The sequence below is a fragment of the Anomaloglossus baeobatrachus genome, chromosome 2 (assembly GCF_048569485.1).
Source record: "Anomaloglossus baeobatrachus isolate aAnoBae1 chromosome 2, aAnoBae1.hap1, whole genome shotgun sequence".
In the NCBI taxonomy this organism is placed as follows: Eukaryota; Metazoa; Chordata; class Amphibia; order Anura; family Aromobatidae; genus Anomaloglossus; species Anomaloglossus baeobatrachus.
Genome location: NC_134354.1, coordinates 272982446 through 273001525, shown reverse-complemented (window position 1 = coordinate 273001525; position 19080 = coordinate 272982446). Strand labels below are relative to the sequence as shown.

Below are 19080 nucleotides of genomic sequence, written 5' to 3'. Positions count from 1 at the left end.
GGTTTTTACTCCAACTTGTTAGGGGTACCAAAAAAGGACGGATCATTCCGGTCCGTTTCCGGCCCTCATTCTGCTCAACAGACACGTGAGAACCAGACGGTTCGGATGGAATCTCTCCGCTCAGTCATCGCTTCGATGTCCCAGGGAGTCTTCCTAGCATCAATCTACATCAGGGATGCTTATCTCCATGTGCCGATTACACCAGAGCATCAACGCTCCCGGTGTGTCGCCATCCGGGTCGAACGCTTTCAGCTCGTGACTCTGCCTTTCGGCCTGGCGACAGTCCCAAGGGTCTTCACCAAGGTCATGGCATCAGTGGCGATGGGCCTACACTCTCAGGGACACTCGGTGATCCCTTACCTAGACGATCTCCTAAGTCAAGGCACCCTCCCGGGTGCCACGTCAACACAGCCTGAACATGGTTTTGGAGACTCTCCAGAGGTTCGGGTGGATCATCAATTTCCCAAGTAAAAATTGACACCGACCCAATCACTGACTTACCTCGGGATGGAGTTCATTCTCTCTCTGAGATAGTGAAGCGATCGCTGGACAAACAGCGTTCGCTGCAGACAGGGGTGCACTCTCTCCTTCGGGCCCAGTCTCACCCCTTGAGGCGCCTCAAGCGCTTCCTAGGGAAGATGGTGGCAGCAATGGAGGCAGTTTCCCTTGCGCAGTTTCATCTGTGTCCACTCAACGGCACATTCTCCGCAAATGGGACAGGAGGTCGACGTCCCTAGACAGGAACGTCTCTCTTTCACTGGCAGACAAAACCTCTCCTCAGTGGTGGCTTCTTCCCCTTCTTGGTCGAAAGAAATGTCCTTCCTGCTCCCATCCTGGGCTATGGTCACGACGGACAAGAGTTTGTCAGGGTGGACAGCGGTCTTCCTCCACCACAGGGCTCAGGGAACCTGGACTCTGACAGAGTCCTCCCTTCAGATCAATGTTCGGGAGATAAGGCCAGTGTAGCTAGCCCTAAAGTCGTTCCAGCGGTGGCTGGACGGCAGGCAGATCCGGATACAGTCGGACGACGCCACGGCGGTCGCGTACATCAACCGCCAGCACAGAGCGCTGGCGGCGGACGCATCAGTTCAGGTCTAGTCGCAATTTCGACTGCCTTATGTATTTCCTCCTCTGGAGCTGCTGCCCAGAGTGTTACTCAAGATCGGGTCCGACTGCAGCCGCGCCATCCTCGTCGCTCCAGACTGGCCGAGGAGGTCGTGATACCTGGATCTGTGGCACCTCACGGTGGGTCGACCGTGGGCACCTCCGGACCGACCAGACTTGCTGTCTCAAGGGCCATTGTCCATCTGAATTCTGAGGTCTTCAACCTGACTGGGTGGCCATTGAGTTCTGGCTCTTAGCGTTCTCAGAGTTTTCTCTATCACGTCTTTCGCAGAAGGTGGTCTTCCTAGTGGCAGGCACATCACTTCGGAGAGTGTCTGATCTAGCAGGGCTGTCATGCAAGCCCCCTTCCTGGTATTTCGCCAGGATGAAGTGGTTCTGCGTCCGGTCCCGGAATTCCTATTTAAGGTGGTATCCTCCTTTTCTTCTCAATCAGGATATCTCCTTACCTTCTTTTGGCTCTCATCCAGTTCACAATTGTGAAAAGGATTGCACTTGTTAGATCTCGGGAGAACACTCCGGCTCTTTTTTCGCGCACTGGGCCCCCGCGCCGTTTTGATGCGCTCTTTGTCCTGGTCACTGGGCAGCGTAAGGGGTCGCAGGCTTCCAAGTCAACCTTGGCTCGGTGGATCAAGGAACTGACCCTTGAAGCCTACCGTTCTTCTGGGCTTCCGATTCCTTTAGAGCTGAAAGCCAATTCTACCAGAGCCGCAGAGGCATCCGGGGCATGGCGTCACCGGGCTACGGCTCAGCAGGTGTGTCAGCACTACCTGGTCGAGTCTGCACTTTTTTCACGAAACACAATCAGGTTCATGCCTATGCTGTGGCAGATGCCAGCCTAGGTAGGCGAGTCCTTCAGGAGGCGGTTGCTCTCCTGTAAGAGAGGGCCGTTTTTTCGGCTCGTTTTATCGAGGTATTCTTTTACCCACCCAGGGACTGCTTTTGGACATCCCAATTGTCTGGGTCTCCCAATGGAGCGACAAAGAAGAAGGGAATTTTGTTTACTTACCGTAAATTCCTTTTCTTCTAGCTCCTATTGGGAGACCCAGCACCCGCCCCTGTTCCCTTCGGGCTGTTGTTCTTTTGTGTACACATGTTGAAGGGTTCTTTTGGTTCATGGTTTCAGTTCTCCGAACATCCTTCGGATTGAATTTACCTTAGACCAATTTATAAGTTCCTCCTTCCTGCTTTGGCACCAAAACTGATGGGCCCGTGATGCACGGGAGGGTGTATAGGCAGAGGGGAGGGGTTACACTTTTTAAAGTGTAATACTTTGTGTGGCCTCCGGAGGCAGTAGCTATACACCCCAATTGTCTGGGTCTCCCAATAGGAGCTAGAAGAAAAGGAATTTACGGTAAGTAAACAAAATTCCCTTCTTTTATATTTCTCATAATAGTTTGGAATGCCATCTGGGCCCGGGGCTTTATGCAGCTTCACAGAATCCAGAGCTTTTTCTATTTCGGTCGCTGTAAACGTTTGGGAAAGGCTTTTCCTCTGTGTAGTAGATAGTTTTGGGAGTTTCACTGCTCTTAAAAATGCAAGTATCTTACCTCGTTCTTGTTGAGGGGTATGGGTATCCTCCTTCAAGTTATACAAGGTGGCATAATAGTTAGCAAATTCGTTTGCAATTTCCTGGGGTCCATTATTTTCTCTGTATTTGAAGCTTTCAAGTAGGGTATGCAAAATTTTGCTGCTTGTACTTTAATCTGTCTGGCCAGTAAGGCCCCAGGCCTATTACCATATTTTTCGGACTATAAGGCTATGTGCGTACTAGGCGTTTTTACCCGCGGTTTTGCTGCAGAAATTTCTTGAGAAATGTTTGAAATCTTTCTGCAGACATTTCCCAGCAAAACCTATGGGAAAAAAAATAGCTGTGCGCACACTGCGTTTTTTTTCTCAAGAAAATTCTTTGTGAAGATTTGCTTGAGAAAATTTCTTGAGAAAATGTGCATGTCACTTCTTTTCAGCAGGTACCTGCGGTATACCCCCGGTATTTCACTCCATTCACTGTAATGTAATCGCGAAATTCCGGGGGTATACCGCAGGTAGCAAATGATGTGCGGTATACCCCCGGTATAGCCGCGATTTACCTGCGGTAATGTTCATCGCTGCCTGCTGTTTTGCAGGAAGTGATGTTATTATGACAGAAGAGGAAGCGGAGCAGAGTAAACACACATCACACTCCCTGGACGCCGCACAGAAGCACTTCCGTGTGACCTCCAGGTGCCCGTGCAGTCTGTGTCCCGCTCCAGCCCCGCCGCTGCCTGCACTGCGGTGTGTCATTGTCTGCCCGCAGTGTCAGCAGCTTGTCACCCTGCAGCTCAGGCAGACACTGACACACAGCAGTGCGTGCAGCCGCGGGGATGACGGGCGCTGCTGTCAGGAGGTGAGATGAGATCATTACCTGCTGTGACGATCTCCTGCCTCCTTACGTCACCGCTGTCACTGCCGTCTATGCCCGCGGCCCAAGACTGTCACTGGCGGTGACGTCACGGGCTCTCGCGATACTGCTGAGAACGCGGCGGGCTTAGAAAGCAGTGACAGCGCTGATGGCAGGACTGCAGGAGATCATCACAGCCGGTAATGAGCTCATCTAACCTCCTGATGGCAGCGCTCGGCATCCCCTGCAGCGACCTGGGCTGACCTATTGATGTTAGCTCTGGTCACTGCATTACTCTCCCAGCCAATGGGGAACCTTCTGTTCTTCATTGACTGGGACAGTATCTATGGTATGGATCGTCATGGGACACCCCCCCCCCCCCTTATTGGATTACGCCGCACCCGGATTTGATTGTTCTTGTCAATAAATTAGTGAAAGAGGGAATGTGGGGAGTGTTTTTTCAAATAAAACTTTTTTTGCTGTCTATTTTTTATTTCTTACTGACTGGGTTGGTGATGTCGGGAATCTGATAGACGCGTGACATCACTAACCCCAGGGCTTGATGCCAGGTGACATTACACATCTGGTATCAACCCCATATATTACCCCGTTTGCCACCGCACCAGGGCAATGGGATGAGTTGGGGCGAAGCGCCAGGATTGGCACGTCTAATGGATGCGCCACTTCTGGGGCGGCTGCAACCTGCTATTTTTAGGCTGGGGAGTGTCCAATAATAGTCGACCTCCCTAGTCTGAGAATATCAGACTCCAGCTGTCTGCTTTACCTCGGCTGGTGATCCAATTTCGGGGAGGACCCCACGTTTTTTGTTTTAAATTATTTATTTAATGTAAAATAACAGCGTGGGGTGCCCTCTGTTTTGGATTACCAGCCAAGGTGAAGCTGCCAGCTGTGGTCTGCAGGCTGCAGCCGTCTGCTTTACCCTAGCTGGCTACAAAAGATGGGGGGACCTCACGTCATTTTTTTTTAAATTATTTATTTATTTTTTGGCTAAATACAAGGCTAGGCACCCTTTAGTGCCACATGAAAGTCACTAAAGGGTGCCAGCTTAGAATATGCAGGGGGGTGGGACATTATACAGGTCTTTCTCATCTATCTATTCATCAATCCATCTTTCCCTCTATCCATTATCTGTCTATCGATTTTTCTATTATCTATATTATTTATTGCAGTTCAGCATAAAAAAAACGCAGGGACCAACCTGCGGAAAAACCGTGGCAAAAACGCATGCGTTTTTCCCGTGGTTTTGGTGCGGTTTTTACCGCAGGTGCGGTAATCTTCAACTCCCAGAAGTTTCTCAAGAAATTTTCTTGAGAAAAATCACTTTTCTAGTGCGCACATAGCCTAAGACGCACCTGACCATAAGATGCACCCTGGTTTTAGAGGAGGAAAATAGGAAAATAAAATTTTAACCAAAAAATGTGGTCATGACACACTGTTATGGGGCGAGGATCTGCTGCTGACACTGTTATGGGGGTAATGTCCCCAAATTCTCTACTAAGGTACCCCATTCTGGTAACGATCCTCCTGCCTTGTATATGATCCTGCTCATATACCCCCATCCTGCTCATATACCCCCATCCATCCTGCTCATATACCCCCATCCATCCTGCTCATATACCCCATCCATCCTGCTCATATACCCCATCCATCCTGCTCATATACCCCCATCCATCCTGCTCATATACCCCATCCATCCTGCTCATATACCCCATCCATCCTGCTCATATACCCCATTCATCCTGCTGATATACCCCATCCATCCTGCTCATATACCCCTTCCATCCTGCTCATATACCCCCATCCATCCTGCTCATATACCCCCCATCATGCTCATATACCCCCAATCCTGCTCATATACCCCCATCCTGCTCATAATATACCCCCCATCCTGCTCATAATATACCACCCATCCTGGTATATGGCCTGTATCCTATGGCACAGAAAAAAAAATAAACGTTTATACTCACCTTCCCTCACTCCCTGCAGCACTGATCATCTTCCTCTCTGTCTCAGCTGCAGTGCCGCTGAGTGGAGCCGTCACCGTTGTCTGCAGCATCGCGATGTCTTCCTGTCTGTGGCAGTTAGCTGATCTGTGTGGACACTAGCGGCGCATACAGCGATGACGTCATCGCTGTGCTCACCACTCTCTACACAGATCAGCTGACCGCCACAGACAGGAAGACATAGTGATGCTGCAGGGGGACGGCTTCACACACGGTGACGGGTGAGTGTACTGATTCACTGCACCCCGCGCTGAGAATGATGCACGGGGGCAGTGATTACAGCGTCACATGATCACTCCAGGCTGTAGTTGCTAGGGGTGATCATGCGGGCCGGCTGTTAATTATGCACGCACCCCCCGCTCATCATCCTGCCCACCTGTCGGTGCTGGCTTCAGCACTGAGAGATGATGGGCGACAGGATGGGCATGCATATGTAATGAGTGGGCACACGTGGTCACGGCAGGCTGCTACAGCCGGCTCGTGTCCCCGATGACCCACTCCACCGCAGCGCCCTCATTCCCTGCAGCCACATTCAGACCATAAGACGCACCCCCCACTTTCCCCCAACATTTGGGGGGGGGGGGGGGAGTGCGTCTTATGGTCCGAAAAACACGGTACCCTGCCAATAGTATGATAGTTTAAGCTTTTTAAGGGCATGTTCGTATTTGTGTAGGTTCAATTTGTGTAGCTGACTGTACAGGGCTGATATCTCCGACGCTCTCTCGGCCGAATGTCTGTTTGTTTAATCTGTGTAGGCTAGCCAACTTGCTTTGAAGGAAGTGGTCAGTATTTGGGATACTTTTTTATGATGTGAGGCCTGCTTTATAAAATGACCTCTCATGGCCGCTTTATGTGCACACCACAATGTCGGTTCTGTGACTTCACCATTATCATTGATTTCCAAGTAATCCTGGATAGCTTGATGTGTTTGGGTCATATATGAAGGATGATTCAGTGTATATGTGTTTAGGTGCCATATCGGGGATGTGGAAGTCGCAAAGCTCTCCTCTATGTTTAGGGCAGGGGTGGGGAACCTCCGGCCCGGGGGCCGTATGCGGCCCGCGATGACATTTAATGCGGCCCCCGGGCACATTCCAGGCTACCCCAGTGCTTGAGCGGCCCTTTAAAATCCCAGTGCGTTCTGGGTAGATGCTAGAATGTACAGGCTTTTTCCAGATCCTGATTGCAGCCCGTACTAGAATGTACGTGCTCTTTTCGGGACCTGACTACAGCCCGTACATTCTAGACTGAACCCGGGACTGTGCTCGAGTGCTGAGAGTTTACCTTGTGGGCGGGGTAAGCAGCGCGCTGTGCTCCAGTCATAGCAGAAGAGGTGCAGCAGATGCCTCCCTGCTGTACATGCCTCCCGGACCTGTGCTGTGTGACTCCCCCTCCCCTAGTATTGTGAGTATACAACCCATCGCTGCCCCTCATCCAGTGCTCTGTACCCCCCCTACTACTGTGTGTAGCCCCAAGTGCTGTGTACCCCCTAGTACTGTGTGTAACCCCTCAATGCTGTGTACCCCCTAGTACTGTGTGTAACCCCTCAATGCTGTGTAATCTGTGCAGCCTCCTAGTGCTGTCAGTGCTGCCACATAGTGCCTCTCCCTGCTGCCTCCAAGTGCTGTCACCTAATGCTCTCCGTGCTGCCTTCTAATGCTGTCACTGTCAGTGCTCTTTGTGCTGCCACCTAGTGCTCTTTGTGCTGCCACCTAGTGCTCTTTGTGCTGCCACCTAGTGCTTTCCGTGCTGCCACCTAGTGCTCTCCGTGCTGCCACCTAGTGTGCTCTCTGTGCTGCCAGCTAGCGCTGTCTGTGCTGCCAACTAGCGCTGTCTGTGTTGCCAACTAGCGCCCTCTGTGCGTGCTGCCAACTGGTGATCTCTGTGCTGCCAGCTGGTGCTCTCTGTGCTGCCAACTAGTGCTGTCCGTTGTGCCAGCTAGTGCTCTCCGTGCTGCCACCTAGTGCTCTCCGTGCTGCCACCTAGTGCTCTCTGTGCTGCCACCTAGTGCTCTCTGTGCTGCCAACTAGCGCTCTTTGCTGACATCTAGCGCCCTCTGTGCTGCCAACTGGTGCTCTCTGTGCTGCCAGCTAGTGCTCTCTGTGCTGCCACCTAGTGCTGTCCGTTGTGCCACCTAGTGCTGTCCGTTGTGCCACTTCGTGTTGTCCGTTGTGCCGCCTCGTGCTGTCCGTTGTGCCGCCTCGTGCTGTCCGTTGTGCCGCCTCGTGCTGTCCGTTGTGCCGCCTCGTGCTGTCCGTTGTGCCGCCTCGTGCTGTCCGTTGTGCCGCCTCGTGCTGTCCGTTGTGCCGCCTCGTGCTGTCCGTTGTGCTGTCCGTTGTGCCGCCTAGTGCTGTTCGTGCTGCCACCTAGTGCTGTCTGTGCCCACCACTAGTGCTGTCCATGCTCAGCATCTCCTGTGATGTATACACCCCTCCTGTGATCTATACGCTCCTCCTGTGATGTATACGCCCCAACCTCTCCTGTGATGTATATGCCCCAGCCTTTTCTGGGATGTATATGACGCAGCCACGCCTGTGATGTATATGCCTCAGTATCTCCTGTGATGTATATGCCTCAGTGTCTCCTGTGATGTATATGCCCCCAGCCTCTGCAGACAAAGACAAACCTGGAAAAGCAGTTGTGAGAAACAAAATGATCAATATCACCAAACATCACAGCCGCTCCGGCCACCACATTAGAGTTAATTAATTGTTTGACCAAATATAGCCTGGTTCTTTTCAAGTTGATAATATTTTGTGCGGCCCCCGAAGGTTGGTAGAAAATTCCAAATGGCCCCCGGCAGTAAAAAGGTTCCCCACCCCTGGTTTAGGGTAATAGGGGCATGATCACTCAGAGTTATGTTTGCTATTTTTGTATTAAGCACTTTAGGTATTACTGCCTTATCTACCAAAAAATAATCTATACTTGTGTATATCATATGGGGATGAGAAAGGAATGTATAGTATCTTGCTGTTGGGTTTTGTTGTCTCCATTTGTTATATAGCTTGTGTAAATGAAGAAATTTTGTTAGTGGATTGGGGGTTGAGTTTGTGACTTGGACGTAGTGTCCATATTTGGCCATAACGAAAGCTAAAATCCCCTACTATGTACTATGATGAAAGATCCTGTTTTCAACTTGCAGGCTTCGGTGATAATTTTCCAAATATATGTATACTGTTACTTGTTGGGGAAGTAGAAATTGACTAACGTGTATGGGATATTGTTAACTAGGCATTTTAGTATTATGAATCTGCCTAGTGAGAAGTTTGTCCAAAAGAAGTGGCCCACTAATTGCACCATTTTATGCGACCCATAGCTTTTTCATTTTTTGTAACCTATGGCTCAGTGATGGCTTATTCTTTGTGTCTCGAGCTGACGTTTTTAATGGTACCATTTTTGCGTAGATGCTACGTTTTGATCGCCTGTTATTGCATTTTGCGCAAAATTTGTGGCAACCAAAAAAACCTTAATTTTGGTGTTTGAATTTTTTTCCTGCTACGCTGTCTACTGATCAGATTAATTGATTTTATATTTTGATAGATCGGGCATTTCTAAACACGGCGATACCAAATACGTGTATACTTTTTAGTTTTTTAACCCTTTAATTTTCAAAGCTGCGAAAGGGGGGTGATTTAAACTTTTAGGGTTTTTTTTTGTTTTTTTTAAACTTGTTTTTTTTATTTTACTAGTCCCTCTTCAGGGACTATAAGGATCAGCAGTCTGATGACTCATTTATTTCTGCTGATCACAGCTACACAGCTGAGGACAGCAGAAATACTCACCTCGTGTCACTGACAGCAGCCGGCTGGGTGAAACAGGAAGTGTCTCATGTTAGCTACTTCAGTCATCACATGACCCTGTGCTACGATGACAACCATCGGCTCACAGTGATCACTGTGGAGACACGGGGGTTAGTGGATGCTCTTGTCTTGTCCGCTGGCCCGGCCGCCTTTAGAAAGGCAGCATGACCCAGGTCTCATCCCAACTGAACGCCCAACCTCCTTAACCGCGGGCGGAACACTACTCAGACAACACACAGTGAGGGAATCACAATATTAATACTTTATTGGATCCCCAAACAATTAACGGCAAATGGCGCAAAACCACATAATATAACCGGCAACAGTTTCTCACCCTTCCGCTGGCTCACCAGGGATTTAGAATGTCCGTACCTCAGAGCTTCCAGGGCTACTTACTCCAAACCAGCAGCACCCCGCTTTTGGCGGGCACCCACCAAGAATGGAATAACTCCAGATTTAGGAAGCTGGCTGAGGTCTGCAAAGTCTGTGGTCCGGTGACTGGATTGTCCCAAGCTGGATTCCTACCTTAGGTAGTCCTTGATATCACAGCCGAATCCTTGCATTCGATGCTGAAGTCCATGTAGTGTTATAATCCAGGTTCAGCTATGGCTTGCCAATCGGATCCGCAGGTCCTAGATTGGTATCATGTAGCAAGAGTCTACCTGGGCAATGGACAGTCCTCCTTCTTATACCCCTGAGCTCTCCATTCAGACCATCGGGGTCTTCACGATTGGTGGATAAGACTGGGCTCTTATTGGCTAGATCTCAAGCCGCATATAAAATATCCCTATTAGTAATGGTCTCTGACAGTAACAAGGGAGACAGCCCAGCCACATTGCATCTAACAATACAATGGAGGTTCACACAATTGATTTGTCTGGGTATCTGATCCTCTCTGGTCAAGGTAATTACATGAGTCAACAAGAACTTTAAAGCTGGTGTCACACACAGCGACAACGACAACGACGTCGCTGCTACGTCACCATTTTCTGTGACTTTGCAGCGACGTCCCGTCGCTGTGTGTGACATCCAGCAACGACCTGGCCCCTGCTGTGAGGTCGCCAGTCGTTGCTGAATGTCCAGCTTCATTTTTTGGTCGTCACTCTCCCGCTGTGACACACACATCGCTGTGTGTGACAGCTAGAGAGCGACGAAATGAAGCGAGCAGGGAGCAGGAGCCGGCGTCTGGCAGCTGCGGTAAGCTGTAACCAGCGTAAACATCGGGTAACCAAGGGAAGACCTTTCCCTGGTTACCCGATATTTACCTTCGTTACCAGCCTCCGCCGCTTTTGCTGCCAGCGCCGGCTCCTGCTCTGTGCACATGTGGCTGCAGTACACATCGGGTAATTAACCCGATGTATACTGTAGCAAGGAGAGCAAGGAGCCAGCGCTAAGCAGTGTGCGCGGCTCCCTGCTCTCTGCACTGTGACATGTAGCTGCAGTACACATCGGGTTAATTAACCCGATGTGTACTGTACCTAGGAGAGCAAGGAGCCAGCGCTAAGCGCGGCTCCCTGCTCTCTGCACATGTAGCACAGCGACGTTATGATCGCTGCTGTGTTTGACAGCTAAGCAGTGATCATAACAGCGACTTACAAGGTCGCTGTTACGTCACAGAAAATGGTGACGTAACAGCGACGTCGTCGCTGTCGCTTAGTGTGAACCCAGCTTAACACTAGACTCAATGAAACGAAACAATGAAGGCTTATCCCCCGTTTATAAACAAAATATCTTCATGTCCAGCTGAATGTTAAGAAACTTTAACCCTTGCTAGGCACTGACAAAGTCCATGTCGTCACAATCACGTCACTGCAACGCCGATGGAGTCGGGTGAGTAAAAATTTTCCGCTATCAGCATTTAAATAGCGCTGTGACATTTTCACTGCACCATTTAAGGGGTTAACAGGTATGGGTGGAACATGGATCCACTCTTGACTGCGAGGCACACGTGTCAGCTGTACAAATCAGCTGACATGTGCACAGATCCCCAGTAGGACGTAATATTCCTGCCCACGGTCATTAAGTGTTTAAAAAAACTAATAGCAGTCTCTGTTTGCCACTGACCTTGTCCCTTGAAAGTCCAGTATTCCTAGAGATGGATACCCTGCCCATTTGTAGCTGGCCCCTCCAGAGGTTTCAACGGTTACCTCAGGACAGGACCGTCTCCATATTACACTCCTCACACTAACTTCAACTGCCACTAGGGCATACACACAGGCTTTGTTATCAGCTCAGGTGAACAGCCCCAGTAAGGGAGTGTATGCAAATGTTTGTATGTAGTGAACAGCAGAGAAAAACAAATTTAATTAAAGCTGGCAATACATGTCATACATTTTGAAATAACCATGCAGCTATTATATGTGGTGACTCAGGCACAGCGCGCAACATTTGTCTCCTGATCTGAAGCCAACTGAAACACCAAAGGGGAATTCTAAGAGGAAAGAGGTTGTTCTTGAAGAATGTAAAAAGATAGATGTTGCAATGTCGCTAGCATGTTCATTCCTACCTACAGGACTTGATGCTGTCCATAATATTCATAGGGAGAGGGGGGCGTGTATTCATTTTTCAGTTATAATATTAACTTTTCTTTCATTTCATGGGTTAAAAAAATGTTCTGTGAAATTCAGTCTTGTCAGTGTTTTGAAAATTGTTCATATATTCAGAGAGATTAAAGTGTTACTTTTCTAAGTTGGTGAATTCATTTATGTTGAATACATTATTCTGCTGTATACTGCTCTTCAATTAAAGGAGTTGTCCGACATAAACTCAAAAATGTTTGGTAAGCTAATCTGTGCTGTATTGTCATATAAATCACCCCTACATTGTTATTTTTTGTTTTCTAACTTTTGTTCCTCTTGAATTATCCCTTTATTCTCTGCAGCTCTTGTTTACATTCAGCTCCAGCAAACATGACCACTTCCTGTGCAAAACCTCAGTCAGAGCTGTCACCGCCCGGCCTCAGTGTCCAGCCAAACCCCCTGCCCGCCCCTTGCACACACAGTCCATGTCATTATTCAGTCTCAGCACTGACCTGTTATCACTACAGCGTTGCAAATAACAGCCCCACATCAGGCTCTGCACACCACACCACGTGCACACATGGCTCTGCACACCACACCACGCGCACACATGGCTCTGCACACCACATCACGCGTACACATGGCTCTGCACACCACGCGCACACATGGCTCTGCACACCACGCGCACACATGGCTCTGCACACCACACCACGCACACGCATGGCTCTGCACACCACACCACGCACACGCATGGCTCTGCACCACACACACATGGCTCTGCACCGCACACGCACACACATGGTTCTGCACACGCACACACATGGCTCTGCACCGCACACGCACACACATGGCTCTGCACCGCACACGCACACACATGGCTCTGCACCGCACACACACACATGGCTCTGCACCGCACACGCACACATATGGCTCTGCACCGCACACATATGGCTCCGCATACACATGGCTCTGCACACGCACACACATGGTTCTGCACCGCACACACATGGCTCTGCACCGCACACTCACACACATGGCTCTGCACCGCACACGCACACATATGGCTCTGCACCGCACACATATGGCTCTGCACACACATGGCTCTGCACACGCACACACATGGCTCTGCACACACATGGCTCTGCACACGCACACACATGGCTTTGCACACGCACACATATGGCTCTGCACCGCACACATATGGCTCTGCACCGCACACACACATATGGCTCTGTACCGCATGCGGCGCTCTGCACCGTTGGGAGTACATACTCACCCGTCCTCGGTCCCCGCCGCTTCTGCACGTTCGCGCGCTGTCTGTGCTCTGGCCATATCAGCACAGTAGTGACGTCACCGCCGTGCTGAAGAGAGCACAGACAGCCGGGCAGTAATGAGATGCAGCGCTGCGCTGCTTCTCATCAGCACTTTCAAATGTACCGGCATCTGTGATCTGTGATGCCGGTACATTTGAATGTGCGATCCTGAGCAGGGGGCCCGGTGCTGGAGCTGACACCACGGCAGCCGCCGCCAGGCCCCTCCCCCAGGTCACGGACCCCACAGCAGTGCAGGGGGAGGTTGCGGGGAGAGTAAGGGGTGCGGGGGAATGTGTGGGAGGGTGCAGGGAAGGGGGGCGGGGCTCATCGCACTGTAGCCGCCCAGCAGGGAGGCGACATGCTGCTCCAGATTTGCATGTCAACATGGTCCTGCCCATGTTGACATGAAATGACCAGAAGCAGCAAAATCGCGGCAGGAGCGGTCACATGACCACTCTGAGTCGGGGGAGAGGGGCTGACAGCAGGGCAGGTAAGTGGTCTCTATCTACTTACCTGCCCCAATGTAGCCCAATAGGGAAATAAAAAAAAAGTCAAAAGAAGCCGGATAACCCCTTTAATTGTATGTTCCTTGTAAGTAGTGGCATAGTGAAAACTGTATGCAAGTTTCTACGCCATGTTATAACTCATGCACATGCGTGTAACATGTGTTACTTTCTAATTTTGAGTTAGCAAACTGCTTTAAATTGTTATTTCTAAAGTTTTTATATTTTAATTGTCTCTAGACTTACTATGTTGAAAAAGGCGAAGTGAAGCTTCAGTTACGCCAGTCTGAAGAACGATTGAAGGCTGGAAAGTTCTTTTTTGTGCCACCAGGTAAGGAAAAAAAAATGTGGTTGTTTTTGTTAAGGCCTAAAAGTTGTAATATAAGACCTACCAAATAATAACAATGAAAACATCTGCCTAATATTGTATAGGTTCCCCTTGTGGAGGTAGAACTGTCTTAGCTAGTTGAAGCTTGTGCACCAAAAGACTTCTGAAGGCATAGTGTGGCCTTCCTGTACTGGATCTCCAAGCATATCCAATATCAGGTTGAGATCTGGGGGATTTGGAGATCAAATCAACACCTTGAAATGTTTACCATGTTTCTCAAAATATTCCTGAACAATTCATGCTGTGCACATTATTCTGCTAAAAAAATCCACTTTTTTTTAGGGGTGCACAAATGTTTAGGTTGGTTGTCAAAGTAACTTCAACCTAAATGGCAAAACCCTAGGTTGCCAAGCAGAGGATGGCCAAGAGCATAGCACTGCCTCCACAGGCTTGTCTTATTTATATAGTGCCTCCATAGTGCTATTTGTTCTTCAGGCATGTGGCATCCAGCCATCCTTATAATGTAAAAGAAAACCTAATTCCTCAGACCAGGCTTCCTCATTCAGTTGCTCTTAGGTCCAACTCTGAAGTCTGCATTACAGGCAGCAACATCGCTAGCGATGTCGCAAGCAAAAGCACCCGCCCCCGTCTTTTGTGCGTCACGGGCAAATCGCTGCCCGTGGCGAACAATATCGCCAGTACACGTCACACATACTTACCTTCCTAGCGACGTCGCTGTGGGCGGCGAACAACCTCTTTTTTAAGAGGGAGGTTCGTGCGACGTCACATAGCGGGCCGCCAATAGAATCGGAGGGGCGGAGACCAGCCGTATTAACAACACGCCCACCTCGATGCCGGAGGACGCAGGAATGCTATTGTTCGCCGTTCCCAGGGTGTCACACGTAGCGATGTGTGCTGCCTCAGGAACGACGAACAACCTGCGTCCAGCACCAGCAATGATATTTGGGAAAGGAACGACGTGTCAACGATGAGGTGAGTATTTTTGATCGTTAGCGGCAGGGCTGTGGAGTCGTGGAGTCGGAGCTCATTTTGGTGGAGTCGGTATAAAATGCACCGACTCCGACTCCTAAAATATATAATAAATTGGGGACAGTAGTGCAATGCAGAATGTGCTGAATATTTTACTAAATAATAACATTTAGTATAATGCTCATATTTAAGTGAAAAATTTATTGTAGTACAATGTGAACATCAGACATTTAATTATTTTTATGATACAATAATCAAGATATTTGGATAGAGCATAAAATATACTTATTAGAATACAACTCTAGAACACAAAAAACTAATAAATTGTAAATATTTAATACAATATATATATATACACACACAAGATAAATACACACACAAGATATATATAATCTACTGTATATTACATAGTGTATTACATATTTACAATTTATTACAGTTTTTTGTGTTCTAAAGTTGTATCCAATAAATATATTTTATGTTCTATCCAAATATAGTGATTATTGTATCATAACAATTATTAAATGTCTGATGTTCACATACACATGTTCATGTACTACAATAAATTTTTCACCTAACTATAAGCAATATATGTAGGAGTCGGAGTCGAAGGTTTGGCTTACCGACTCCACAGCCCTGGTTAGCGGTCGCTCGTAGGTGTCACGCGCAACGACGTCGCTAAAGAGGCCGGATGTGCGTCACGAATTCCGTGACCCCAGCGATATCTCGTTAGCGATGTCGCTGCGTGTAAGGCTATGTGCGCAAGTGTGCGTAATTCATGCAGTTACGCTGCGCTTTGTAGTGTCCTGTAGTGTCTATGGAGATTGTGCAGGGGCCGTGCGCACGTGGCGTCTTAGAGCGCAGCGCTTCGGCTGCTGCCCGAAGCACGCGTTCTAAGAAGTGACATGTCACTTCTTCCGTGCGCTTTGCCGGCAGCCCCTGCTCTTTCTATGGCAGGAGCTGCAGGCAGAGCGCACGTTCTCTGCCGGCACCATGCGCTTCAGAATGGAGCTTTTCAGCTGCGCTCTGAAGCGCACCTTTTAGGTGCGGTGCAGAGCGCACACGTGCGCACATAGCCTAAAGCGGCCTTGGGAATCTCCAGGTGATTTTGTCCATGGGCAAAGGTGAGCTTGACCATCACATATCTTCAGCTACGCAGCCCCATATTATGTATTTTGAGCTTCACTGTTTTATCATAGCCAGCATTAAAATTCAAGCAATTTGTGCTACAGTGCTCTTTTGTAAATATGGACTCGCTGAGCTACTATTTGCTTCTCATGTACGAGCTTTGTCACTGTTACCTTTTCTCAAGATCTGCTGTAATGACTAGTGATCGGCGAACTCGCAGATAACCGGGACTGACGGACCTAACCGGATTTTTAAAAAAAGTATCCGGCCCGTCATTGATCCCGGATATTTGACCGAACGCCAGTCCCCATTTAAGTCTATCGGACCAGAATCCGGCAATTAAAAATGGTGATAGAAGGGATAGGAGCAAGCGGGCTGTACTTAGAGGTTGTAACTACTCCCACAGCCGCCCATTCACTTCCGGGGCCGCTCATTAGGCTCATGAATATGCACTGCTTTCCCCGCCCACTGGCGTCTGTGATTGGTTGCAGTCAGACGCGCCCCCACCCTGAGTGGCAGCGTCTGACTCCTTCCAATCACAGACGCTATCCGTTATATTCGTGCACCCAATTTACACCTGGCTAAAAAAAAAACCACATCACTACCACATGCGGTAGTGATGCGTTTATTTTGTCAGGAGGTGTAGATTGGGTGCAGGAATATGGTTTAAAAATTTCAGCACCAAATCTACATCTCTTTGTAGAAAAATGCACGCTTTTCACTCCTTGTGGGTGCAGTTTTCTGCCAGGAGGTGCAAATTTGGTACTGAAATCTGATGCAGCACCAAATTTGCACCTCCTGGAAGAAAACTGCACTGAAACGGCATCAAAACCGTTTTTGTGCATTTTTTTGCCAAGAGATGCAGATTTGGTGCTGAAATTTTTACACCATATTCCTGCACCGAATCTCACCTCCTGGTAAAAAAAAAAACACATCACTACTGTATCATACTGCATGCTGTAGTGATGCGTTTTTTTGCCAGGAGTTGTAGATTGGGTGCAGGAATATGGTGTAAAGATTTCAGCACCAAATCTGCATCTCTTGGGGGGAAAAAAATGCAGTTTTCTGCCAGGAGTTGCAGATCTGTAAACTCAGTGAGACTTCATGGTCAGGTTACCTGTGATCACAGGTGGAGGACCGTGGGAGCTTCCACTTGTGACCGCAACTAACTTGAGTGATGTCACCAATCATCGCACCTCAGTCTCTGCTTGAACCTCACAGCATTCGCGCATGTTCCATAATCGCGCGCTGTAGCAGAGCTGGAATCTACATGGGACCTCATGTGGATTACGTCGGAGTTGCAGGGGTGTTTTAGGGGTTAATAAAGTGGTGAAAGAGGGTGGTTTTTTGTCTTATTTCAAATAAAGGCTTTTTTCTGTGTTTCAGTTTATTTACTTTCACTTACAGATTAGTTATGGGGCTTCTCATAGATGCCTACCATTACTCATCTAGGGCTTAATAGTAGCTGTGGGCTGTGACTAACCCCTTCCTACACCAGGGCAATCGGTCAGAGCTGGGTAAAGTGCTGGGATTGTCAGATTTAATAAATGCGGCAATACTGGGAGGCTGTAGGTTGCTATTTTTAGGCTTGGGAGCTCCATGGGTCTCCCCAGCCTGAGAATACCAGCCCCAAATTGTAGGGCTTTATCATGGCTGAATATCAAAATTGGGGGGGACCGCATGCCATATTTTAAAATGATTGATTTATTTAAATAATTTTTAAAAAAACACATGCAGTTTCTTCTATTTTGATACACAGCCAAGATAAGCGCACGGCTGGGGGCTGCAGCCTATAGCCATATGCTTTATCTGTGCTGATATAATATGGGGGGACCCTATGCAAATATTTTTATTTACTTATTTTTACTGTACAATAGATCCGCAGACCGGGTCTGTGCTTGGAATCGTCAGACACGCTGTCAGTCAGCGTGGGGCTGCGTCTGACTGCAACCAATCACAGAAGAAAGATATGGTCTGCACACAGTCTAATGAAAGAGTGCTGGCGGTATAGGACTATGTTCCAATAAATGCAGATAAATATCCACCACACTCAATAAATGATTTCAAATGTGGAACACTTTATTGAAAGCACTCAAGGGACAGAAAAAATAATTTCTTTTTCGTTCCTTTGGGAGACCCAGACCATGGGTGTTTAGCTTCTGCCTCCGGAGGACACACAAAGTACTACACTTAAAAGTGTAGCTCCTCCCTCTGAGCTTATACACCCCCTGGTAGCCAGTCCTAGCCAGTTTATTGCTTTGTGTCAGGAGGCATACATCCACACATGCATTCTCATCTGATTTGTTTGACTTTTGGAAAGAGTTTGAAGAAAAGCGGGTCCATGTCTGGACTCCCGGCATGTCCCTTCTCACCCCACTGTGTCGGCGGTGTTAAGGTTGATTTACAAGGCTGCAGCCTTACTTGCCGCGCTCCTTCACCATCCCTTCTGGGCTCTGGCTTGAAGTGGGAGCCAGCACGGTCTCCATGTCTGGCAGGAGTCCGGTCTCCATCCACAACCCCTTGAGGATTCTGTTGGTCCGGAGCACTCATCCCCAGGGACATGGCCCTGCGTCTCAGCAGCTAAGTACCTGAGATGTTTATGTTGGGGGTCAAGGTTCTTTATTGTAAGGGGAGAGTATGCTGTATGTGATTGTTTTAACGGCGGGTTCTCTAGCTTTTGCCTGAGAACCGCGCCGATGGTGCCTGCTTGTCGGCCTCGCCGCTTAAATTTAGGCCCCGGCTTCGCCGGAGGCCTAGTTTCATTTTCCTACCCTCGCATGTCACTCATGCAGAGGGACAGGTTCGGCTCCTCCCGGCGGCCGTTCTACACAGGGGAGGGACACTCCCCACTGCTGGGGCGTCCCTCCTTCCCTGCAGGTCTCTATAGCCCTCCAGTTCCCGCTCTTTTATAGGAACACCCTCTTCTCAGGCAGAGTTCACTCTGCTCTGGGACATCCTGCATTCTGCATCTCT

At 48.9% G+C, this 19080-nt stretch overlaps 1 protein-coding gene across 8 annotated transcripts in view; it reads left to right on the top strand.

The window, feature by feature from the left end:
* The window catches only part of LOC142289835 (uncharacterized), a 232811-nt gene that overhangs the window by 163894 nt on the left and 49837 nt on the right, over nt 1-19080 (top strand). For all 8 annotated transcript variants that reach the window (XM_075333765.1, XM_075333770.1, XM_075333762.1 and 5 more), the window contains one exon: nt 13902-13992. In XM_075333765.1, the coding sequence (XP_075189880.1) occupies nt 13902-13992 (91 nt within the window). The remainder of the gene's footprint in view (nt 1-13901; nt 13993-19080) is intronic.